Source organism: Canis lupus, chromosome 7 (assembly GCF_048164855.1).
Source record: "Canis lupus baileyi chromosome 7, mCanLup2.hap1, whole genome shotgun sequence".
In the NCBI taxonomy this organism is placed as follows: domain Eukaryota; kingdom Metazoa; phylum Chordata; class Mammalia; order Carnivora; family Canidae; genus Canis; species Canis lupus.
The window spans coordinates 67,359,156-67,385,801 of NC_132844.1; the positions used below are offsets into that span (position 1 = coordinate 67,359,156).

The 26,646-nt window shown below is 39.3% G+C and overlaps 1 protein-coding gene across 2 annotated transcripts in view; it reads right to left on the bottom strand.

The window, feature by feature from the left end:
* MAPK14 (mitogen-activated protein kinase 14) overlaps positions 1-26,646 on the bottom strand; it is a 76,059-nt gene continuing 49,413 nt past the window's right edge. The window contains exons 7-12 of one of the 2 annotated variants that reach the window (XM_072833285.1): positions 26,528-26,642; positions 25,895-25,966; positions 9,760-9,839; positions 7,344-7,422; positions 3,866-4,039; positions 1-2,846 (exon numbers count right to left, since the gene is read on the bottom strand). In XM_072833285.1, coding sequence (XP_072689386.1) covers positions 2,779-2,846; positions 3,866-4,039; positions 7,344-7,422; positions 9,760-9,839; positions 25,895-25,966; positions 26,528-26,642 — 588 coding nt within the window. In that variant the 3' untranslated portion in view covers positions 1-2,778. Of the gene's footprint in view, positions 2,847-3,865; positions 4,040-7,343; positions 7,423-9,759; positions 9,840-13,840; positions 13,921-25,894; positions 25,967-26,527; positions 26,643-26,646 lie in introns of both variants that reach the window. The other variant, XM_072833284.1, reaches the window with a different exon arrangement.

Below are 26,646 nucleotides of genomic sequence, written 5' to 3' on the forward strand. Positions count from 1 at the left end.
TTGTGTTCCCATAAAACTTTATTTATAGACATTGAAATCTGAATTTTACATTATTTTTCACATGCTACAAAAATACTGTTCTTTTGATTTCAACCATTTAAAAATGTAAAAACCATTTTTAGCAGGCTATACAAAAACAGATGGTAGACGGGATCTGGCTCGTGGGCCATAGTTTGCTGACCCCTGCCCCAGGCCACTCTGACATCCAAGTGTCGTGATACTTTGCAAGCTATGTTTATGCCTTACTTGCTATTTACTCTACCCATCTACATCAAAGACTCAGATCTGCTTCACCATAAAGTGTACAATTAAAGAGCTCTGTTAAAAGTGTTTTCTAAATTTCAGGAGCAATATTAAGGTCTACCAGAAAACATATGCCAGGCCACAATTGAAAAAATGCCATATTGTGCACTAAGTAAAAAACAACCAACATAAAAATATAATAAATTTGAGAAACTCACTAAATTTGAAAAATAGGCTTTATTTTAACCAGTGGTATTGTATGACATCCTATATGGCATAACTGATTACAGCCAAGTTCATGAATACAAATAAAATAGCAATTTCCCTCATTCTCTCTTTTGCTAGTTCTGTTCAGAGAAATCAGGAGATGGGAGCACAATGCTCAGAAACCAAGGAGCTCTTCCATGGGCTCCAGCTGAGTCCAGGCTCCAAGAGCATTCAGCCTCCTAACGCATATACAATCACATGTGCAAAGACCTTTATGAAAAAATATTCAGAGCAGTATTTCTGTAGGAAATCATACTAGCATTTACAACCAAACATGGCTGATGAAATTCATCTTGCTGTGGATGGTGAGGATTTGAACTGCATATAAAGGAGATGAAGCTTTTACGTTCATTTTCCTTTAAAGAGGGGTAGGATCCCGGGTGAGGTGCAATCACCATCAGCCTGCCTCCTCCCTTCTTGCTCCAGCTGGCTCAGGGGTCCCACCCTGTCCCTCCAGAATTCAGGTACCACTGAGCTGTGATAGAGAAATGGATACGCCTTGTCCCAAATACAAGATTCTATCACACAGCCAATAGTAGAAGCGGCTTCACACTTGCTTATTTCACAGGGGGTTTAACACATGGGCCCTTTTGTAGCACAAGACACCTGAAATTCAGAAAATTATGAAAACAATTCTTCTTCACCCCTGAGGATATTTCATCTTTATAAAGTTGAGAATACAAAATATCAGAATAATTTGCCCTTTCTCCCCATCAAAAGGAATCACATTCTCAAAGGACTCCTGCAATATACAAAATTCTGAAACAAAATTTATTTCTCCCTGAACCAAGACCAAGAAGTCAATGTTAAGCTGCCAAGAAGACCCTCTTCCAAAGAAGAGTGGAAAAGACACCTCATTACTTTTTTTAATAACCATGTTTAGACAAAGATAGCAAAAGGAGTTTCTGGCCTCATGAGCAATTTTTATTGTTCACTTTGATTTTAAGCATTTCTTAGCATTAGCTACTGGGAGTGAAGAGAACAATTGTTTTCCAAAGTCTGAAATATTCCCGAGAAAAGCCCTGATCTTTCCCATGATGGCTCCCCAAAAATAGTTTGTCGAAAACCAGATGGCAAGAATGAAAATGCTATACACTCATCTGTTCCATTTCTTCATAGTTTTCACATCAAAAGCACCTAGAGTATCAATTGTGTTCAACACAAAATAGCACTGGGGCTGGAGAGAGGATGAGGTCACCTTCCCGTGGCATCAGCCGAGGTGACATGGGCTCTGAACTACCCAAGAAGTCTTCACTGGCAAACCTGCCTGGCACCAGGGCCTCCCAAAGAGAACAGACAAGCAGCTGTGCATGCTCAAATAGCAAGACATGCAAAACACATCGTCACTCTGCTGGGAATAAAGAGCACACAGAAAGTACAATGACAGCAAGAACCGGCTTCTGCCTGCTGGGGCTAATACACAAGAAACCTCTGCACTGTAGGTGGGGGGCGAGCAGAGAAATAGCAACCCCTGGGGTGTGGGGGGGGTGAAGAGAAGCACACACATGCATGCGCACACATGCACACACAATGCCTCCAGGGCTCCCTGGTTACTTCAGGTTCATGAGCAGCCTTCCAACAACCTGACTACTTGCCTGGCTCGGCACTTGGTCTGCTGTGCTGTCTCACCTATCTACATTTTCTTCTCTCCTCTTAAGGCACAAGCATATTTACAGTTTCGGACACACCTGCAGAGTTCTGAGAATCGTACTAAACAAGTCAGTCACAGACTAGTGCACAGAAGCCAGTTGGTCCTTCTTGGCTGCGAGCGATGCTGAGGGACAGCTTCTGAAACAGCCAGAAAGTGTGAGCCATCTCTGTGCTGCTACAGGATGTAGGCGACTCTCCCCCCTCCCACCCCAAGCCAGGGCCATGGGAGAGGCCAAAAGGGCAAAAGCATGACTGGGATCTGGGCCATTTAATATTTTTTACTTTGCATTTAACAAACCCTAACAAGATGGCAGCTCTTGCCTGCCTGAGCTGACTCTCACAAAGAGCAAACAGAGGCTGCCACAGGGCTTCTGTAATTCCATGTAAAGTCACTGTGATCAGAGTTTGCTCATATTCTCTTACCCTCCCACACAGACAGACACATGCACAGGAGCGCGCGCACACACACACACACACACACACACACACACACACAAACCCCTTCCACCATGGAGGAAATCTTTGCAACAAGAGGCACTTGAATGATATTTGGAGAGTTCCCATGAAAAGGCCTTCCCCTCACAGTGAAGTGGGATCAACAAAACAGAAACCAGGTGCTCAGGACTCCATCTCTTCTTGGTCAAGGGGTGGCGGCACAAAGCTGACGACTTCATCGTAGGTCAGGCCTAAAAATCAGGAGAGAGAAAAGTCGGATGTGAGAGTTGAGACTATTCTTGTAGGTGGACATTCTTAACTTTGAAGCTCAAGATCCTTCCCTCCTGTCCAGGCCAGTGATTGGATGGACGACTTCAAATAACCACTTCATTGCTTACATGTTATAACCTAAAGGAACATGTGATTACATAGAAGTTCAAGGATACACAAAAAGAACTATTTTTACTTATTTGTTTCATTCCACCGTGCCTCCTCTTTTAAGCTCTCTGGAGAAGATGCTCAAGAATAGCAGAGCACTTCTACAAGCTACGGAATAGATAATTTTGCCTTTGGGATCTACCTGGAGTTCTGAATGTGTTTTTATGGAAAGAATTTGAAGTTGGGATATAGAGGAGACATAGGTTTCATTTCTGGCTGTGTCCCTAAGTAGGTCCAAGGTAACAGATAAGATGCAGACTATCGATTATAAAACTATAGGGGCACCTGGACGGCTCAGTGGTTGAGCGTCTGCCTTTGGCTCAGGTTGTGATCCCGGGGTCCTGGGATCAAGTCCCACCTTGGGCTCCCTGCAGGGAGCCTGCTTCTCCCTCTGCCTTTGTCTCTGCCTTTCTGTGTCTCTCATGAATAAATAAATAAAATCTTCTTAAAAATTATAAAACTATAATTCTAGAGTTTTATCAATCGTAAAACTACAAAAATACCTTATTCCCTACTTCTCTCAGACAGATGTTGTAAACGCAGATTCTGAGAACCTTGAAGCTCTATACAGATGTAAGGGGGGGGGGGGGTTGCACAAAATCAGACCAGACACAAGCACCTCAAAGGTCCAGAGAGTGTCATCATCTACAACAGACAGTTTCCATCAGAAGAACATATCCATCCTGCATCAGACACACTAGTTACAAGTTTTAACAAATTGATTATAACCAGAAATTTTATTTTCCCACAGCTTTTGGTTAGTGGCTCACCTAAGAAACATTTTAAAATCTAAGTTCCCACACTTGATGTTAATCCTGCTCTTATGACTTACTTTTCCATTCATCTATAAGGAGGTCCCTGCTTTCAAAGGACTGATCGTAAGGATCAGCCACTGGTTCATCATCTGGATCATGGTACTGAGCAAAGTAGGCATGTGCGAGGGCTTGGGCTGCTGTAATTCTCTTGTCTGAGTCCAATACAAGCATCTTCTCCAGCAAGTCGACAGCTATCAGCCCCACAGATTAGAAGGAAAAAAAAAAGTTTTTAACACGTCACCAAAAAAATCAGGCCTTATTAAGCAAATACACAGTATTGAGTCTTCATATGGAACAAAGAATTCTCCCCCCATGTGTCTGCTCTAAGAAACATGATCTCTTTTCTTCTTTATGTGTATGTATGTCTAGGGATGTGTTTTGTATTAAGAATACGTTACTAAAGAACAAGTTTTAAAAATAACCGAAACTCTGTATGAACAAACTTTTGTAGAATGTCAGTGTCAAACAGCTAAGACTGTACTCAAACTGTGTCAAAAGGAAAACTTATAACCAAACTAATCTAGAAAAGGTAAGCAGGGATTTTTTGATTTTTCACTTTTTTGTCTCCCTGTGCTGTTTATTTACTAACATAAGGCAATGAATATTCATCAAACAGATCTTCCAACAATGAACAAACTGAGGGTTTTACATGGGTGTGTGGGTGAGACACGGTATTTGGATAAAAGAAATATAAAATTTTCACTATGACAAATTTCAATATACAAAACAATAGTATAGTGATTACTCATACGCCTACCACCCATATCCAACAATTAACATTATTTCTTTTTTTACCTATTTGGAGCTTTTGCTGGACCATTTTAAAATAAAATGATAGACATGACACTTTACCTCTAAATATTTCAGCATAAATACATCTTTCTATATAATCACAAAACCATTATATATGACAAATAATTCTGAAATATCATCTAAAAATCCAGTTTATGTTAAAACTTCTCCAGTTATCCCAAAGTTGTCTTTTACACCTGGTTTGTTCAAACTGGGATCCAATTAAGAACCACACATTACATCTGACTGAGGTTCCTAGGGTGAAAAGAACCATGTCCTGATAACCAATACCTTGATGAGGAATAAGGTCAGGGGTAAGGAAAAGGTTCCTCTAAGATCTTGACAGATACAAACACACACTATATCAAAGGTCAATTCAACTTTTAATTCGTGTTTTGAGAATAATAGTCGAACATGAAGTCAGTGACTGACAAAATGCAGCTGTCATTATTTACATCATCGGTGTGTTCCTGCTCAGTTAATATGCTGGGCACAAGTTCGTGGTCAGTAACACCATGTTCTGTCTGCAAGAAGAGACTCTTTGTATGACGTCACTATTTGGCAATGAGCTATCAGGCATGTTTAGATTCTGAGAACTGCCGTGCTGAGCACCAGATGGCCCAAAGCCTCCATTCAACTCATTGGCAGTCTGTATTGCTAAGTGGTATCCAGTTCTTTTGAATGTTTAAATGTCATGATTCCAGAGAAGGATGGATGTGACCTAAATAAGCTGTGGGGACACACACATACTCCCCGCCCCCTTATCTCCCTTCTCTAGAAAAATGAGTTAACAAATCTCTTGGAGTTGGCTAATAGGAAGTCAAACAGTGAGCACTGCCAGGTCTGAAACATGAACTGATAGGATGAAAATACATTCAAAACAGAATGACAGACAAGAAAACTACCAGCATCCAGCATAATTTCCCAACATCCTAGAGTATTTATGACTTGAATAGAGCTTCTCACAGATCCTTGAACTTGATAATATAACTCAAATAAATCCTACAGAGCCAAGGGGAGCAGATCGGGGCAGATGCAAATCTGAACCAATGGCATAGAATTCTGTGTATAGCCCTGACGAGTTTGTGGGCTCATTTTTGGATGGGAGAGTAGCCCTGCTGAGAACTCACATACTTACAATCTCCAAGGCTGACACAGACTCACCCAGAACTGCCCAACATTTCGAAGAATGTAAGCATCTCTGCTATTGTAAAAATTATCACAGGAACACTGAAATCACTCTCAACGAGCACTGTGGACAAAGTACTTAAAAAGGGGAAACCACTTAGCCTTCATTACAACTTCTGAAAAGGGTGTCATGACTATCAGCTCTCAAAGGGCAAAACAACCTGAAGTACAGCTGCTGGGACCAAGCAGAGGGATGATTTTTTTAACATGCCAACATAACACAATCTTCAGGAAAGTGAGAAGGTTGCTTATACTATTATCATGGCATGGCTCCCTTCCCTGTCACAGGAAGGCCTGGTCTGATTTTTCCCTGTCTGCTGTTAAATGGCACTGTCCACTGCACAATCCTTGATTCAGGGAGGTAGGGTCTCAGGCAGTGCCACTTTTAGGAGCCAACCAAAGCACATAATAACGCCAACTTCAAGGAAGAAATCAACTTTCATTTTAGCCAAGGCAGTACATATCCTGCAGCTACCACTGTTACTTCCCTCTGCAAAGGATCCTGGAAGTGATGGTGGCAGGAAGGAATGTGGAGCCATTCCTTAAAGTCTGAGGTGGCAAATTATCTCCACAAAGAAGACAGAATGGGGGTGGGGGAGGCGGGGGGGGGGCAGGGAGGGGCATATAGAAGAAGAGAAGAAAGGAAAAGTGCACAAGGATAGCAGGACCTGTAGTACTGGGAAGCTACAGGCAGTGCAGGGCAGTCTGCAGGGAGCTCCTGGGGGTCCTCTAAACACCTATCTGTGCTTCAGCTGTTTTCACCCTTGGTTTGGGACACCACACAATGGGGATCCCTGGGTGGCGCAGCGGTTTAGCGCCTGCCTTTGGCCCAGGGCGCGATCCTGGAGACCCGGGATCGAATCCCACGTCGGGCTCCCGGTGCATGGAGCCTGCTTCTCCCTCTGCCTGTGTCTCTGCCTCTCTCTCTCTCTCTGTGACTATCATAAATAAATAAAAATTTAAAAAAAAAAAAAAAAAGGGACACCACACAATGGCAGCAGTTGCGAAGTCATAGGCTTTCCTCTGTACCTCCTTCTTCCTGCACCTCTCATCTCTCCTCTCAACATCCCCACTATTTGCTGTCCTGTCTTCACCGTACAAGCCCATTCCTCCTACCACATTCTACATCATATAAACATATAAGCATATCATGTGATTAAAAAACCTAACAACACAAACATGGATAACAAATGGCCTGGGTGCCTGGGTGGCTTAGTTTGTTAGGTGTCTGGTCTTCGGCTCAGGTCATGATCCTGGGGTCCTGGGATTGAGCCCTGCATCAGGGCTCCCTCCTCAGTGAGGAGCCTCCTTCTCTCTCTGCCCCTCCCCCCACTTGTGTTCTCTCTGTAAAATAAAATTCCCTCCCCAAAAAACCCAAACAGCATTACTTACCACCTTTCAGGATTTAATTAATGGTACCCTGTTTAATCAAAAGGGGGAAAAACTCTCCTTTAAATCCTTAATTTATGTCATTAACAATTCAATATTCATGAGGTAAGGATATGATCAACTTACCCAAGGGATTGGCACCAATAAATACATTTGCAAAGTTCATTTTCGGCATCTGGGTCAAAGACTGAATGTAGTTTCTTGCCTGTAAAAATAAGAGGTTTTCAAAATGGCTTTGTTCAGTAATGTTACTGCTCCCAGAGAGTCTCGATCCTGCCAAAGAACAAGTGTTAACTGACAAAGTGTGCTAGCTTCAATGTTTACGACTGTCTTTGATAGTCAGTTAAAGATTTCTCTTACTGCCATCCCAACGCCCTTATATATGTGATCAGCACCTTTGTTTATTCCAGTTATCTCTCACAGTTCCATTTCCAGTGAAGGAGAATGCTAAGCAACTAAGTCCCCTTTTATTAGCTTTCTAATCAAAGGATCACAAGTAAAATAAAAAAGGAGGCCAAGATATCTAAAAAGCTCTCCTTTCTGAGATAGCCTTTCTAGAAACCTATAATTAGCATAGGGATATGTACTCCTAAAGTTGAGGACCAGTAGTCCTCTGATGGTGCTGATCTCAGTACGTACTCCTAGTTCATAAAAAGGGCATCAGTGTTAAACCTTGCTAACAAAGTAATGTTGGTAACAAGGAAGTAAACATAAGCTTACTGTATTATTCTAAAAGTCCTGAACACATTTTAAAAATACTAAAGCAACTTAGAGAAATGAAGAAGAGTGGATTATAAGTTACATGGCCTACACAGAAATCTTTCCCCTACCACTTAGATGCTACATCTTCTTTCATAAGTCTCAACTGACATATCGGTGACCTCTTCTGCAAAATATTAGTATTAGATATTAGTATTTGGCTTGCCTTTATCATACAGTTATTGTGATATTCAAATTAGATAAAACTCATGAAAGAGCTTTAAACTAAAATTCTGACACAAACAACATTTATATTACCAATATAGTTTTAGAAGTTTGGTCCCTATGGTGGAACGGGCTTGAATCTTGACTTTATCACTTTGGGCAAGTTACTTATTCTCTTTAAGGCTTGAGTTCCTTTTCTATAAAAAGAGATTAACAATGTCTACCACACAAGGATTGGAGATAACAAACCAGTACTTCCTTAGCACAGTACTTGGTGCAGAGTGAGAGCTCAACAAACATTAGCTGTTCTCCCTGTTGCCTTTAGAAAGTTTGCTCTCATTCTCTAAGGGTGTTTCAACTTCACAATTTCCAAACTCCACTGGAAGGAACTCTCGGTGCCAGATACTTTTAAGGACTGATAGCTCTATGAAGGCAAACCAAAAACTGATCTTGAGATTAATCATGTAAATACAAATGTAACTCATAAATGTGTGCTTTAGATATTAGGTATTAAGCTGTGTCTGTGACTTTCCCAGTTTCAAAAAAATAAATCCCACTCTCAGTCCATCTGAGAAGATGAGATAAAATTTCCTTAAAATTGCTATTTTAATACAGCTCAACAGTAAAGGTGTGTGTGTGTGTGTGTGTGTGTGTGTGTGTGTGTCTGTGTATTTCCACACACAAGCTTAGAAAAAGTTCTGGTTACTAGGGCAACTTCACCTTCTTAGTCATTGTACGTGGACCAAGTAGAAGAGGTCCACTTTGCAAAGCTGTTGGGAATCTTTCCAATTTGAAAAGAGAGTTCCAGGAATTGAATATCCATATGTCTGTAATCCCTTCCTACTTGAGGATGAAGGGAAGACAGAGGTAAGAGAGACCTGTCTTATGCAGAGAACAGTCATCCCTCTAATAAGATACATAAAGGTAAATTTTAAAACTACCTGCATATAACTGAAATAGAAACACTGCTGCTGCAAAGGGCCTCTGTGATGCCAACCTGGCTCCCAAAAACATTAAAGACATCTTAGAAAGAAGTGCCTCAACCATCTCTGATAATAAAACTAACATTAAAGATTAAGTAGTAAGAATGGTAAAGAAGACACCTAACCCTATAGAAGTGTTCATATTTATTCCATGTTATTTGTATATTTCCTTTTAAATATAGTACTTATCAGTGTTGGATATTTTATAGATTTGGTTTTTAACTTAAGGGAAGAATCTTCTTTTGGTCATTATAAAAAACTAATGAATAGGAAAGCATCCTAATGGCCCTCAGTTAAATACACTTCCAGGCTACAGTCATCAGATGCTAACATACCCTAACTAGGAAAACATAATGGCTTCTCGAGCACTAAATTTATAAAACCCAAATATAAAAGTAACATCATTTTCTATTTACAAGCCTATAAATTATATTCTCAACCCATAGGATTGGATGACATTTTATCCCAAATGTCAGCATCCTGCCATAGCACATACGCACTCATCACCTTAGTAGCCCCTCAAGGCACATGCAAGCACTCAGTGATATTAAAAACTGTGTTGGTTATACAGTGGCAATAAAATGAGAATGTGGCCTTCTGAATTGGCTATTCCTATACAGTCTGTTTGTTCTCACCTCATGGCTTGGCATCCTGTTAATGAGATAAGCAGGGGGGGTCCCCGTCAGACGCATAATCTGCTGAAGCTGGTTAATATCTTAGATGCCTAGTCAAGGGCATTGTTAAACATACAGTGCAAAAAAATAACTTTCAACTCAAGTTCTCAAGAAGGCCAAAAAAGCCACCCCAAATGAACAAAAAATCAATTTCCCACCCGTCCCATCCATCCCAGGCCAGAGCCCAAGGCTGCATGTGAACGCACGCTTCTATGGAATGGCATGAGAATTATTAGGCATGCAGCCAGGAACTGGCCATGCAGATAAGAAAAATTACTTCTCTTTTATTTTAGCATCATCTTTAACATGAAATATTTTAGGCTCCCTGGAAAGGGACTGCCCCTTGATCCAGGATGCCAGCCGGAGAATGGTTTTCAAATATTGATGGCCAAAACCTGTTTGCTTTGGGGAGGGGGAGGGGGTAAATGGAGATGATTCAGAAAATTTTGATTCAGCTTTGGACAAAACAAAATTTTCAATATATCCATTCAAGGAAGTGGTTAAATTTTCGTGGCACAGGTTCTGGTAACTCTCCAAGGCACCACCCCTCCAAATGTAAAACATTGGTGGGTGTGCGAGCTGATAAGCAATGCCAAGTTTCAAAGACATTAGTAGTGGTACATTTATAAAACATGCCAAACACACAATGGTGATGAAGAAAGAGGACACACAGGGCAAAGTTAGAAGCTAATGGCAAAGACAAAATAGAAGTCACAGGCTGCTGATGGTATTGTAGCATGCCACAGTGATTTCTTCCACAAGTTTCTAACAGGTGAATAGGCTGACTTCACTTAGTAAACAGCTGGGAAGAAGTCTGCAAAATGCTCTGCAATGATCTGACAAGGACGAAACTAGTAGGTCTTCCATATGCACAAGCACACATGGAAGTGGCATGTCAAACTTCTCTTTTCTTGCTGCCCCATCAACTTTAACACAAGTCCCCCTCCTCCAAAATGTTACATGAACTGTTAGTTTATCACATGTTCCTATTAAAGGAGTAGTGATGGGATTTTTAAAAATCAATTGCAATTCAATAAAAATCTATATTTTAAAAATCTCTATTCTTTCTTTGTAAACTATTAATTCCCCCATCCCCACCCCTGGTTATAGCAGCATCTTCAATGAGCACCCTGGTCAAGCAATTACACTTCTTTGTGGCTTCCTTCACTAATTTTTCACATTACCTCATCCTCAGAACTCAAATTCCCTAGTGGTCAGGGGACTGCAAATATATAAGGAGAGAGCTGGAATATGTGCTGCATCCTGCCTTTCATACTCCTTATGCCCAAGGACAGAGGCCAGCAAATTTAAAAGGTGGCATGAAGCCCTTTTAACATTCTCTCAACAAAGTTTAGATTTGCCTTTAAACAAATGACATACCAACAGTACTTTGCATGTGAAGAAATACAATAAAAATGGCTCATTAAGTAAACTAGGAATAGAATACCAATTGGGTTTTAAAATCTTTGAATCTTGCCACCTCTTCTTTCTTATGAACAATACTTGGCCTGTGCAATTTCTACTTTTGTCTCCTTTAGTCAAATGCATTATTATATCCCCTTCCTGTCAGGAGGTTAGCAAGAATATATTTCTAGGGAAAAATGGGAGTCAGTGAAAGGGCTTTTGGTTTCTTTATATGACTTTTTGTTCTTTCACTGATTACTATAGGTACTGGGTCACTAAGCAAAACACTCCTCTCTCCTTAGCTGCCATGGGCCATTTATCCCCTTTCTTACAGCACATCCCAACTTGTTCTCAATCAGCCCATCCATTATTGCATTATCTTACAATGTCCTAATACCTGTTGACTGGATTTCTACATAAATGATGGCATCTGTATGTTAACTAACTAATTTAAATAAAGACTTGAAAAAATTATGGCATCACCATCTTACTACTTTGCAGGAGTAATGAAAATAGCTATTGGCTTTCTTTTATTACATTCCTTCACTAATGAATTTTTCCTTCAATTTTTAAAATTCTTAAAACAATTTTACTCACCTGGCTTTGTTATTTACACACCATGCGTCCCACACACATCATGTGCTTTTAAGATAAACTGATACTTGGGGCATTATTACTAATGTCAAATTAATCTTGTCTACCCCTTTGAATGTTTAAAACCTTTTAATCCATTCATCATAACCATGTAGGGGGAAAAAAAAGCCTCTCTTATTCCCATACTCAACACACTATTATTGGAGTACATTCTGCATTCTGGTAGATAATTTTATTATGCCCAACTCTAGAGCTGTTTAAATGTATGATGTGCCCTATTTCACATAAGATAAAGACATCTCATTATTAGGTTGGGCACTTGATTTTGTTTCTTTCTTAACAATAAATGATGGATTAATAATAGGTAAATATGATATTACCCATGCTTTTTCTTTTAAAAATCTTGTGACTAGCTACACATATCTATAGGGCAGATTAGGGACTGAGAAAGAGCTGCTAGTGACCATTCCCAGACAGAGAATGAATTTACTATCTTAGTCTCATTAGTACTATTGGTAAATAAACTGAACTTTCTCCCACCCCCACTCCCTTGCCCCCATGTCTTCTCTATTACCAGTCTTTCTAAGTACATGCATTTAAAACAAGAAAGCACCATTTCTTATCTTCTTTGATTCACTCTATCCAGCTTCCCCACTCCTTTGTGTTGGCACAGTGGTCAGTCACTTTGACAAATGACTTTCAAAATAGTGTGCAATTGCATGAGATTAAAGTTTAAAGATGAGGTTATCAAAAAATAAAAAATAAAAAAATAAAGATGATGTTATCAGAACATCTGAGATCTATGCTCAGCTCTGCCAAGTGACTCAGTGCATGACTCAGGCAAGTCACAGCTTTTCTGTGCTTTTCCTTCTTCATCTTAAATAAATAAATGAAACAAAATAATAGAGCCAGCACAGTATCTTACATCTCTCAGAGTGGAAATACATAAATACACTGGACTTTGTGGTCTGTTAGTAGAATGTACCAGAAACATACCAGATGACAATATTCTTTATTTTGTAAGAGAGATGATGCACCATTCAAACTCACCTGCTCAAGCCTGCCTCAAGCCACCCAGCATTCCTTCCAGTTGGGCAAAGGGACCCCTTTAGTCAGAATGCTGGGAGGAGAATTCAGGAAGGCACACTTGGAGCTTGGCTCCACAGTTCTTTTTCCCTTTTAGTCAACTGCCTGGCAGCAGACAGAGGAGAAAAGGGAGAAAGGCTGAGCTTTCATGATTTCTCTCTTGCCTCTGGCCCCAGAAAATGACCAACAGCAGGAAATTGAAGCCAAAGTAAGCCAGAGTCACATTCCCATGGCTTCTCTCTAAATCCCTGCTTAGAGGCAGGAAAGCATTAGCGCCAAAGCTTTTTCTCAGGTTATTGACTTGTAATTACAAAGGGAGGCTGTGGGAGGAAGGATTTACAAGTCTACTCCAGAGGATGTGAGTTACCAGGACTGGTCTGGAAACAGGGTGGAGAGGTGCCCTTGTTGGGAACAGACAACTTATACAAGATATGCGAGTTGTCTATTCTAAAGCAGTAAAAGGCAGTAACTTCTGGAAAAGGGCAGTAGTGTGAACACAATGCACACTTCATTCTTATAGTGAAGCTACACTAATATGTGGTAAAGCTCACGCTCTGAGAACAAACACTAACCAAAACATAAAAAGAGCTTAAATGCATGTAAACTTCTGAGAAAGATGATGTCAGGGCTTGATAACGTAGACAAATTTTCTTTAATTTCATGGAATGAGTTACAATCTCAAATCATGGATACTACTGCCCAATACAAGCTCTCATGATCTAAGTACATACTCCAACAGAGAATAAAACACACTCATGCATGGGGGCAGATGAGTGCATGTACACACAGACATACAGACAGACACACACACACACACACACACACCCCTCATCCTGAAAGTCAGCACAAAAGGGCACACATGCTTACAAACATACTCAGGGCAAAGTACAGACTGATGGAAGGCAAGTGGCAGAGGCTCCCAAAAGGGCAGATAATTACAATCAAAGCATCAACTCACAGACTCTGAGGAGATTTTCTTCAAAAGATCAGCCCCTGGGGTTCCAACGAGTCTTAAAATGAGCTTCAACTGATCAATATCTAATGGTGGACTATAAAGGAAAATGTTGGGACAAAATAAAAATAAAAAACAAACAACAACAAACAAAACAAAACAAACAAAATACCCCAATAACAAAAATTAAAAACCCCAAACCAAGCCAGAATGGTGAATTCATCTGGATCAAGGCTTCTGCACGACGGTCACTTCAAGTAGAACATGCTCCTCCTGTACAAAGACTCAGAACACTGCCACACACATCACCGATTTATATTCATTTTGTGTATCTGTCAACGTCACTTATCAGTAAAGCAAAGTGACATTAGCTGGGTACTTAGCTGCTAAAGACAGCCCGTGAAAACACAAAAGCTTCACTCTGTCCACACCCACCTCTTCACCTTCCACCAAAGCATGAGTAGCCAGTTAAGCGAAGAGCACTGGTAAGCAGAGTGCTACAGACACAAAAAAAGCAGCAAAGCATAGGAGCTAGAGCTAGCTGTGACCACCTGTGAATATTCCCGAAGGCTTAACCCAAGGGACTTGTAATACGACAGGGGCCTTCAAGCCTCTGCCTGGATGCAGGCTGTGGCAGGCGCACAAGAGTGATGAGTGACAGTCGACCAGCAGAGGGCCCCACTCCCTCACCGCATCCACATGTTCTTCAGGAGCGCCATAGTGTAGCAGAATGCCAGAGGTTACCATTTCACAAAAGCAATGACAAACCTCACACACCCCAGAGGCTCTGAACAATAGGCTACAATGTCCAAACCTTAATTCTGGTAGCCAACTCTTCCATGCACACTCAGAATGTATGCGCATGTGTTAACCAGAAGACAAAAACTTTTCAGTTGTTCTTACTGCCTCTAGCCTTGCTTTAAAAAAGGAAGTTAAAAGGGGAGAGGAAAAAAAATCATATAAAATAGCTTTTAATATTCTCTACGAAAGTGTGAATAGTTTATCTGTGTCTACACTGACATTGGGGGGATGAAGGAGGGGAGGATGACCGTCTTCTGATGCTAATACGTGAAAAACCTGACAAATCCCGTCAGGTTTTTCACATATTAGGTCCTTCTCAACTTCAGGTCTCAGCTTAAACTCACTTCCTCAGAGAGGCTGCCCCCAACATAAAGAAGCCCCCTCTTCCCTGTATTCTCTACCTCAGCACAATGCTTGCAAACATTAAAGTGCTTATCACAATCTAGAATTATTTTGTTTGCTTCCCGTCTGTCACCTCTGCTGACCTGTGGCTCTATGAGAGCAGGAGCCACCCTGACTGTGCCACCTATTCCCAGCACCTAGCCTGCCATCTGCTCCATGGTGGGCTCTCAGAATATTTGAGGGGTAGGGAGAGCAGGATGGAAAGGAGGACAGAAGAAAATATTTCTGCCTATGATTACACATATGAAGGTAATATGGTGTAACTTAAAAATAATGGCCTCTGCAAACCATAGTTGCCCAAGTTACAGGAATTACTTATGCAATAACACTGGCATCTTGCCCTGTTCTTTTTTTTTTTTTTTTTTTCTCCTCCAGATATGAAATTGGCTTAAATGAAGAAAATTCTAGATAGGAGTCAGCAAAGACCAGCCTGCTGCCTGTTTTGAAAATAAAGGTTTGCTGGAACACAGCCATGCCTGTTAGTTTATGTACAGCTTTCGTTTTATGTACAGCAGAACTGAGTGAGTACTTACAACAGAAACCATACGATCCCCAAACCCTAGAATATTTGTTATCTGGCTCTTTAAGTAAAGGTTTGCTCAACCCCATTCCAGACCTAAACAACTTGTGTTCCATAGAAAACAAGGATAAATTACAAACAAGTCCACTCATACAAATTGCTTCTAAATTAAGAATTAGTAGAAAATTTTGTCATCTGCAAATGGCAAAAATCAATGTATTCTGGAAATTAAAATTTCAATACTGATTCTCAGTTCAAAATGCTGACAAGAAAAAAATCTAAAGTATGCATTAATGGGGACAGAGTGGGGAGGGCGGATGATTACTGTCTTGCTCTAAAATTAACTATACAACAGTAGAATTTGTAGAGCATCCCCCTTTGCTCATGTAAAATGATTCAGTTTACAAGTGTTACTTCCCCTCACACTCTTCCAGAACAAATTCAAGTGGGTAGCTACCCCACCTCACAAAGCATATCATATATGGAAACCAACTAAACTACTTCAACTCTCAAGCAGGTAGTTTTACAATATATGTATCAAAACTACTCTCTATAAATAAAGCTGTTGAGATTGGTACTGTCCTTTAAGAGACTTCTGACTACAAAAAGGAGTCAAGTTGTATAGTCTCTCCACGGACGGCAGCAGACTCTGGGCTGAGTTGCTTAACTGCCCTAACTTCACTTTAACATACCTGAAGACTGTGCCACCCCCACTGGCCACAGTGGCTCACTACAGCCATGAGTGGGGGATCCCGTGTGCCTCTCTCCTGCTTTTGCAGGTACGAATCAATCACAGGCCTGATGTATAAAGCCCCAACTCCTCAGCCCCTCATGGCCCTCTCTGGTTTGGCATCAAGCTTCTTTCCTGACTCTGCCTCAAACTATTACTCCTTAATGTACTCAATGCTTCAATGCATGCCAAATCTTTTAGGCACTGTAAAGCTTCTAGCTTTTCATTTATCCAAGTCAAACAGAAATGCCCTCTACTCTCCCCTCCTACCAAGCTTGTTCTTTTTTTTTTTTTTTTTTTTTTTCAGAGTCCTACTCAAACCATGAATCTTAGGCTCAAATTAATCTCTACTTCTTCTCAATAACTTAGTTATACCTGTTATAGCGTTATTATCACTGTCTTATTCTATAATCAGAGAGTAGACATTTGTTCCAGTAACTCCTGTAACTTACTTTCCACTGATTATGATCATTCTGTTTTTGGCGATAGCTGCTCCTATCTCTAGCACCTTCCACGGAGTAGTCTGATAAATGTTGGTTGGCTTAAAAAGACTTGCTGTAATATGCTTTTAAACTCAGCTCTATCCCCTCTGCCTTGCTCTCAAAACCAAAATGAACATACTCTATGGGAAGTCTCAATACAAAAAAGTTAAGAAAAGTCGTTTCATTTAATATCAGGCCTAACAAAGTTCTCAAACACTCCATCTGAAGCATTTACACCATAGAGAGTATAAAAATATAGTGCCAAGAGTGTGTAAGGGCCATGGACAAAGAGAGTTGGTACAGCACAGTAGCCAATACTTAGGAGATTAGTAAACACACAATGCAAAATAAAAACCTACTTAGTAGCTAAAAGCACTTGCATAAAAGAAGTCAAAGCATGCAGACCTCAGAAGAAATCACCATAGGTTCTCCAACAACTGGCAAATCCATAGAAATACAGGTCAGTCTTCCAATAGTACCAGCTACTAGAATTTGTCCAGGCAGTTAAGGCCAGAGGGCGCTTCAAGTAGCTACATAAGCAGAGCAAAGCAAAATTTACCACATTATGACAATTAGTTATTTCCACAACAAGCCATCCTTCATAACTGGTTTAACCCCTTTTTCCCCCTAGATAGAAGAAATTTTTACTATTAGGTAAAAACATATTTTAACTGTCATGATCAAATCGTCAAAATTTAAATCATAGATCTCCTGGTCCTTTCTAAAACAACCACTGAGGGCTAAGATTACTCTTTAGGTTCTCTGTAACATAAGTAAAAGGTAGAATGAACAGATAAAGAAATCAATCTAAGGATACTGGATCATAGGGAAATGAAGAGAGGAATATTCTATTCATTTCTAAGTGTTTAGGCAACTCCTAGAAAGTGTCCACAGGCCAGAGAATTGAAGATGAGGAAGGGAACAGGTGCAGGATATCCCTGCAACTAACTGCTGCACGTGACCCACAGTTTTCAATGAAACAAAATCCAGAATATTAATGTTTGGAGGGTAGGAAAGGATGACAGGATGGACTATGAGAAGACCTACCCTACTTTCTTCTCTTCTTGGTTGTCAGAACAGTCATTTTCACTGTCACACACACACAAATTCTTAAGGTATTCTAGGTTTGTGGATACAGATGAAAATTCCAATCTTTTCTGGGAGAAAAAAAATCTGTATTTTCAAGTTGGAGAAGAAAAGGCAAATAGTCTAGTGAAATATTCTTCTTCTTCAACATTTTTTAGGAAAACTGCTTTTTAAAAAAATAAGAGAGAACAGGGGTACCTGGGTGGCTCAGTTGGTTGAGTGCCTAACTCTTGGTTTTGGCTCAGGTCATGATCTCAGGTCATGATCTCAGGGTTGTGAGATTGAGCCCCGCGTCAGGCTCTGTGCTCGGCAGGGAGTCTACTTGAGATTCTCTCTCCCTTTGCCCCACACCATTCTCCCTCCTAAGCAAATAAATAAATTCTAAAATGAGAGAGAACAAGGGTGCCTGGCTTGCTCAGCTGGTGGAGCATGCAACTCTGGTCTCAGGGTTGTGAGTTTGAGCCCCCTGCTGGGAGTAGAGCTTACTTTTAAAAAAAATTTTTAAATTCAGGACAGCCCGGGTGGCTCAACAGTTTAGCACCACCTTCAGCCCAGGGCCTGATCCTAGGGTCCTGGGATCGAGTCCCACGTCAGACTCCCTGCATGGAGCCTGCTTCTCCCTCTGCCTTGTGTCTCTGCCTCTCTCTCTCTCTCTGTCTCTCATGAATAAATAAATAAAATCTAAAAATATATTTTTTTAATTCAAAAAATAGAATAAGAGAATATTTGAAACTAGTGACTACAAGTGAGGGGTAAATGTGACAGAAGGGGTACACCAAAAATTTTTAGCTCTATTGTCATGTTTTATCTCATAACCTGAGAGCTATAAACATAGGTGTTCATTACATTATTCTTTGCCTTTTTGTAGTATTTCATAAAATGTTTGAAAAAAATAAAAAGAAAAAATGAATAAAGAAGAATTAAGGAGCAAATTTAATACACTAAGGAAATTCATACAGAGTAAGGCAGCAGCTAATGGCAAGTGGGTTATAACTCAACAGCTCCATTATCCTCTAGTTAATATCTTAAGAGTACCACTTCTATTAAAATAAAAGAAGGAAAAAAAGTTGTACACATTTAGGAAATTCATTTGATTACTTAGGAAAAGAAAACCACAGCAAGCAAATGCTGTGACCTCTGGAAGAGAACACAGTATTTGGCGTGTACAGGGCTGGGAAACTTACCTCCTCTCTTCCTTAGGCTACCGACTATTAAGTGTTAATAAAACCATTTTCTAACTGGTCACTTCCCAAAACGATTGGCATTTGAAATAAGTTAGCACTAGACCTAAAGAGACATTCTATATCCTCACTCTCTCCGAAATATGAAGTTCCACCAGCCATGTCCACTTGATATACCTAGTCAACTGGACTTGGAAGGCAGTGCTTCATTCCTTAAAAAAATAATACTGCTTTTGACCTACCTGGAAGAGGGGTTCTACATAGTCATAAATGAAAATGAAAAGCTAATAATGTATAATTACCTTTAAGAAAAATTAGTATTTCCTACACCTTTAGGGAAACTCCAAGGATTATTAACAACCAGTACTAAAAGAATCTTTCAAGGAGACTAATGACAAAAAAAAAAAAAAAAGAGAGAGAGAGAAAAAAGCAGAATAGGAACAAGAATTGTAGAGATCTAAAACTTCCCAATGCAATACCAGTAATCACATGTGATTAAATTTATATGTAATCTATATAAAATCTAATACATTTTGAAATTCAGATTTAAAACACTCATAAAACTGAATACAAAGGAATTTCTGACATGATGTTTCATTGACATGATAAAGAGCATTTATGAAAAACACAAAGCTAAAATCATAGTCAATGAAGACTGAAAACTTTCCCTCTGATAACGAAACAAGGATGCCCACTTCACCACTGTCATTCATCACTGTACTGGAAGTTCTAGCCAGAACAACTGGAAAGGGAGAAGTAAAACCATCTCTATTTGCAGATGAGATGATCCTATGTATAGAAAATACCAAAGAACCTACAAGAAATCTACCAGCGCTAATAAACAAATTGAGTAAAAATGCACGGTACAGGGGATCCCTGGGTGGCGCAGCGGTTTGGCGCCTGCCTTTGGCCCAGGGCACGATCCTGGAGACCCGGGATCGAATCCCACGTCGGGCTCCCGGTGCATGAAGCCTGCTTCTCCCTCTGCCTATGTCTCTGCCTCTCTCTCTCTCTCTCTTTCTCTCTGTGTATGTGACTATCATAAATAAATAAAAATTAAAAAAAAAAAAAGATGCACGGTACAAAATCAACAAAAATCAGTTGTGTTTCCACACACCAATAATAAACAACCTGAAAAGGAAATTAAGAAAGCAATTCCATTTACAATAGCATCTAAAAGAATAAAATGCCTTTTAAGCATGAAGGTGAAAGTTTTGTCCAATGAAAATTATAAAAGAAATTAAGAAATAAAAAATGGAAAGACATCTTGTGCTCATAGATAGGAAGACTTCATACTGTTAAGATGTCACTATTACCAAGGTGAACTAAAAATTCAACACAATGTCTACCAAAATTCCAATAGCCTTTTTGGCAGAAATGTAAAAGTCCATCCTCAAATCTATATGGGATTACAAAAGACCTTGAAAAGAAAAGGAAAACTACTCCTAAAAAAAACAAAAAAAACCCAAAACAAAAAACACTTGATAATGAGAACAAAGTTGAAGGACTGACTCACACTTCCTGAATTCAAAAACTTACAGGAATCAAAGTTGCCCGAATCAAAACAGTGTGGGACTGCTTTAAGGATAGATGTGCAGACCAATGGAATAGAATTACCTTTGACAGAAGTGCCAGCCCCTGGGAAAGGACAGTCTCTCCAACAATTGGTGCTGAGACAACTAGATTTCCACATGCAAAAGAATAAAGTTGGACTACTAATCTGACATCATATACAAAAATTAACTCAAAATGGATCAAAGATCTAAGAGATAAACCCTTACAATTCTTAGTAGAAAACACAGTAAATCTTCACAACCGCAAATTTGATAATATATTCTTAGATATGACAAGAGCAACAAAAGAAAAAAACCGATACATTGGAACTTCATTAAATTCAAAACCTTTTCAAAGGACATTATCAAGAAAGTGAACAGCCCACATAATGGGAGATAATATTTGCAAATCATGTATCTAATGAAGGTTTAATATCCATAATATATACAGAACTAAAAACTCAACAACAAAAAGACAATCTAATTAAAAGATGGATAATCAACTTGAACAGATATTCCTCCACTGAAGATATACAAATAGCCAATATACACAGGAAAAGATGCTTAACATTATCGGTCATTAGGGAAATACAAATTAAAACTACAAAGAGATACCACTTCATACTTACGAGGATGAATTAAAAAAAAAAAAGAAGATAATTTAAAGAAAAGAAAAAATCAGAACAAGTGTTGGTGAAGATGTGGAAAAATTACGCATACATCATTGGTGGGCAAAAACGGTGTAACTGCTGTGGAAAATAGTTTGGTGGCTCCTCAAAAAGCTAAACAAAGAATTACCACATGACTCAACAATTCCACTCCTAGACATACACCACAAAGAACTGAAAGCAGAGATTCAAACAAATAGCTGTATGCCAATATTCATTGTAGCACTAATCACAATTGCCAAAGGTGAAAATAACCCAAATGTCAATGAACAGATGAGTGCATAAACAAAATGTGGCATACACATGCAATGGAATAGTATTCAGCCATAAAAAAAGGAATGAAGTTCTGGAAACAAGGATGAACTTGGATGAACCTTGAAAACATTATGGTTAAGGAAAATAATCAAGAAACAAAAGAACTAATATTATGGGATTCCACTTACAAGAAATGTCTAGAATAAGCAAATTCAGAAAGTAGAAGAAAGGAAATCAGAGGCTATAGGAAAGAAGAATGGAGAGGTACTGTTCGATGGGCACAGAGTTTTGGTTTGGTGTGATAAAAATGTTTTGGAAATACAATAGTGGTGATGGTTGCACAATTTTGTTAATGTAATTAGTGCCCATGAACTGTATATTTTAAAAAGGTTAAAATGGGAAGTTCTGTTGGGCATATTTTACCACAATAAGAAAAAGTTAAAATGGCAAATTTTATGTTAATACATTTCACCACAGAAATATTTTTAATCAGCTCCCAAGTTTCACTAGCCATATTTTAAGTGCTCAGTAGCCACATGTGGCTGTGGCTACCAACCACCACAGTGCATAGCACAAATAGAGAACATTTGCAACACCACAGAAAATTCTATTAGATAGCACTTATCTAGAAGCTAAAACCACAAGTATCTCTAAATACAAGATAGTTAATAAATGAGAAAAATAGGGAGAAGAAGGCACTCAAATAAAGAGCATGCTCTAGAGGTTGCTGCAGCATTCAGTTGCATTTAAAAATCACAAATAAAAAAAATAAAAATAAAAATAAAAATCACAAATAAGCAGTAGCTGCATGCTTTTCTGGGCAAAGGAAGACTGTGCAGAGCCAGTACATTCTCCAAAGGTTTTAAGAAGAGTTCTAAAAAAAAAAAAAAAAAAAAAAAAGGAAGAAGAAGAGTTCTAGAAATAAGAGGAATAGGCAACAAATAAAATAATGCTAAGAAACTGTGACCTGAGTCATAAATAACAGTTCTGGATCTATCGTCTCTGGGTCTTGGTTTCCTCTCATCTATAAAAAACAGGGAGTTCAATTAGAGGTTTTCTAATATCCTCTCGACCTCTTAGGTAAATAAGTCTCAATTCTAAACTTTCTGATCTCCTTGGCATGGAAAGGAAAGAGAAGAAAGAAAGGAAAGGAAAAAGGAAAGGAAAAAGGAAAGGAAAGGAGAAAAGAAAAGAAAAGGAAAAGAAAAGAAAAGAAAGAAAAGAAAAAAGAAAAGAAAAGAAAAGAAAAGAAAAGAAAAGAAAAGAAAAGAAAAAGAAAGAAAAGAAAAGGAAAAGAAAAGGAAAGAAAGAAGAAAGAAAGAAAGAAAGAAAGAAAGAAAGAAAGAAAGAAAGAAAGAAAGATTGCCTAATTAAATGTTTTTTTAGGATCAGCCTAAAAAGTTAAAAGTAAGACTCAATTGAGTTAGACTCTAGTTGTGCTTAACACCTATTATACACTAGAATCAACTGGGTACTTAAAAAATATGCCAAAGCCTGTGCTTTCACCCCACATAAAGTGTGGGTTTGAGTCTCTGGGGTGGTGCCCCAGAGTATTTTGCTCCCCTAAGTATTTTGATGAAAAATGAGAGTTAAGAACCACTATGGTAGACTATAAGCAATTGCACACTTCAAGCAAGAAAAAAAATAATAGACAACACTTTCCTCTTTCCTTGTCAGGCCACCAAAGCTACATCTACACAGATGGCAACTGACAAGATGGGGGTTATGTATATTAAAAATACAAATCTTCTGAATTTGATTTTTATGATCCAGGAGAATATCTGTCTCAAAAAAGAGCCAAGTAGAAAAGAAATGGTGCTTTACTAAAATAAGAATTTTGTGGGTTTTTTTTAATAAAGATTTTATTTATTCACGAGAGACACAGAGAAAGAGGCAGAAAGAGAGGCAGAGACATAGGCAGAGGGAGAAGTAGGCTCCAGGCAGGGAGCCTGATGTGGGACCCGATCCCAGGACTCCAGGATCACGACCTGAGCCAAAGGAAGATGCTCAACCTCTGAGCCACCCAGATGCCCCTAAAATAAGAATTCTGAAATGAATTTTCATGTATTAAAAAAAAAGCCCATTGTAAAAAGTCTAAATCCTAGGTTTTCTATCTAAAGTTCACAAAAGGAAAAAAAGGAAGACTTCTTACAGGTTTAAAGTTAGTTTTATTTTATTTTATTTTATTTTATTTTATTTTATATTTCTCAAGAGAGAGTATGTGCATGTGCAAGAGTAAGGGAGGGCAGAGGGAGAGGAAGAAGGAGAGGGGGGAGAGAGGGAGAGGAAAAGAGAGAGGGAGGAAGGAAGGGAGGGAGAGGGAAAGAGAGGGAGAAGGGGAGGGAGAGGGAGAGGGAAAGAGAGGGAGAAGGGGAGGGAGAGGGAGAGAGAGGGGGAGAGAGAGAGAGAAAGAAAGAGAGTCTTAAGCAGGTTCCATGCCCAGCAGAGAGCCCAATGTAGGGCTCAATATCACAACCCTGAGATCATGACCTGAGCCGAAATCAAGACTCAGATGCTTCACCGACTAAGCCACCCAGGTGCTCCTGAAAGTTAGCATTCTAAAAGAGTCAAGCCATCAGGGAGTAGACAGCCATCTGTGAGATAAAACCATAATGATTCATAGGTAGACAAAAGAGTGGGAAGGTAAAGGGAATAACTGTTTCCCAAAGTCACTAATGAAGATGATGTCTAACATTTCCTGGCAGGCTAAGTACTTTCCAGATACTATCTCACTGAATTCTCACAGTCACTTTGTGAGGTATTTACCATTAGCATTTTATGTTTAAAGAAACCAGGAGACAGAAGTTAGAAAACGTACTCAAAGTCACACAGCTGGGAGTAAAAGAGGTAGGACCTATAAACCCAGGTAGTCTGATTCCAGAGTATTTGCTCTCCACGAGTATACCCTGCTGTCTGTCTGTCTCTCTCTGCACCACTCTGGTTATCTCTGGAGGCATGAGTGTCTGCTGCTGACCGAAGACAGATAAAGATAGAGAGGAGACCAAAGGAAGAGGGGAATAGAGAAATGCATCACAGTAGTGTGCTTGGGAAGACAGGCTAGAGGATGAGACTCTGAGACATGTAACTGAGGAAAAGGGGAAATAACAAATTTTCCCTCATTTTCTTAGCCTCAACTGTAATGTATATACCACATTTCTAAGACGCAGACATAAGGTGAATGAAACAAAGGACAAAGGAAAAACACTAGTTTTTTAAGAATCTGGGAATGAAGAGCAGTAAATATAGGGAGACAGAACTCTGTACCAATGCAGAAATATTCAGAGGGAAAGAAACAGCTTTGCCTCAGGGGCAGAAGTTTTTCAGTTCAGTAGGAAAGTACTTTTTCTCTAGCAGAAGATAGTTAGAACATGTGGATAGACAACATGAACATCACAGTCACCATGGAAGTATACCCCAAACTGTTAGCAGTAAATTAATTATAAACTCAATGAGAGTTTGCCTAGGTGAAGGGCTGAAACAGCTTTTAGGTCTCTAAGCATGATAGAACACATTCACAGCATAACTGCAGCATCTCTAAAGCTCAACCAAACCCACTATAGGCTAGTCAGATGAATTTTACAAAAATCTTCAAACCTAATTCTAGACACATAAGTCAACATTCTTTCCCACCTGAATGTTTTCCCCAAGTGCAAGTAATGGGACTTCCAACAAAAACCACATTTTGCTGATATTATTTCTAAACCATGAAATGGGCATGCAGCAGATAGGAAAGGACCTAAAATAAAAGGGCTGTGATAAGCCGTAAACTAGATAACAAATCTGGAAGTAAATTAAGGTTTGGCTACATTCTAGGATAAAAACAAAATTGTGCTGGAAAAAAAAAAGGCACACATCAGGATGACCTTATCACTTCTTGTTTTTATTACTTGTTAAACAACAAATATAAAGACAGTCAGCAGGTACATCATTATAGGGACCAAATATAATGTTTTAAACATGCAAACCAAACATATAAGCTAAAGATACCCCTGGTTTATAAATGGGTACCTTGTGCTCATTAAGCGTTGTACAAGCAGACTAAACCAGTCATTGAGATCTGGAGCTTCTCGGGAATATGCTCAGGTTGCAGAACTGCTGTTGGAAGATTAATATAATAAGGGACTCAGTGCAAAAGGATGACGTGAAAGATGTAAAGAGTTCTCTAGCTTATGAAGAATTTTTCCAATTCACACAAGGAAATTGAAGCCTCTCTCTTGACAAGGCAAGATACTCAGCCAGAGGGTAACAGATCTCGTAACACATATCTGAACCATATAAGCAAGTAACTGAGAGCCTTTCCTAGAGACAGATAAAAGTAATATACTTCCATGGACACTGGAATACAGATAAGAAACAAGAATCCAAAACTTTTTAAAGGATACGGTCTGTACCAGGAAACAACGTTCTTCCAGTCAACAGTTCGGCCATTATGCATCCCACTGACCAAATATCAACTGGTAAAATTAAACAGAAAAGGCATACAATGTCACTACTAACATACTTGACCTGAAAGAAGCTATAACTAGAGGTGAAAAATTATAATATATATTTGAGGTGCAACAATCACACTCTTCTTTATAGAAGTAAGCTTATTAAGACCTGTACCCCACTAAAGGGCTCCATAGGTGGGATGTCAAAACATAGCTAAGGCAAGAGAAACAAGCTGTTTATAAAGGGGCAGAGATCCTTACTGGTAGAAATGGTAGATTCTCCCAAGTATTGTTGAGAGGTTGAAATTATGAACCCACTGTCTTCAGATAGAAGTACTCACAGAATATGTTGGAAATCTAAATAAATAAAAACCCAACTGCTAAATCACAAAGTTTGAAAGCTAGGTATAAAAACACTACTTTCTCTATCTAAGCAAGTGAAATATTTCCTGTCAATTTTAAAAGGATCACTGAGGGGGGGAAAAAAGATATTTCCTCCCATTCCCACCATCTCCACTCCTAAGAATCCCAAATACACCCAACATGGTGACTAATAAGGTGCTCAAAAACCAATAAAAGCAATACCTGTCTGGTTGTAATGCATCCAGTTCAGCATTATCTCAGGAGCCCTGTACCACCTGGTAGCCACATAGCCTGTCATTTCATCATCTGTATGTCGGGCCAGTCCAAAGTCCAAGATCTAA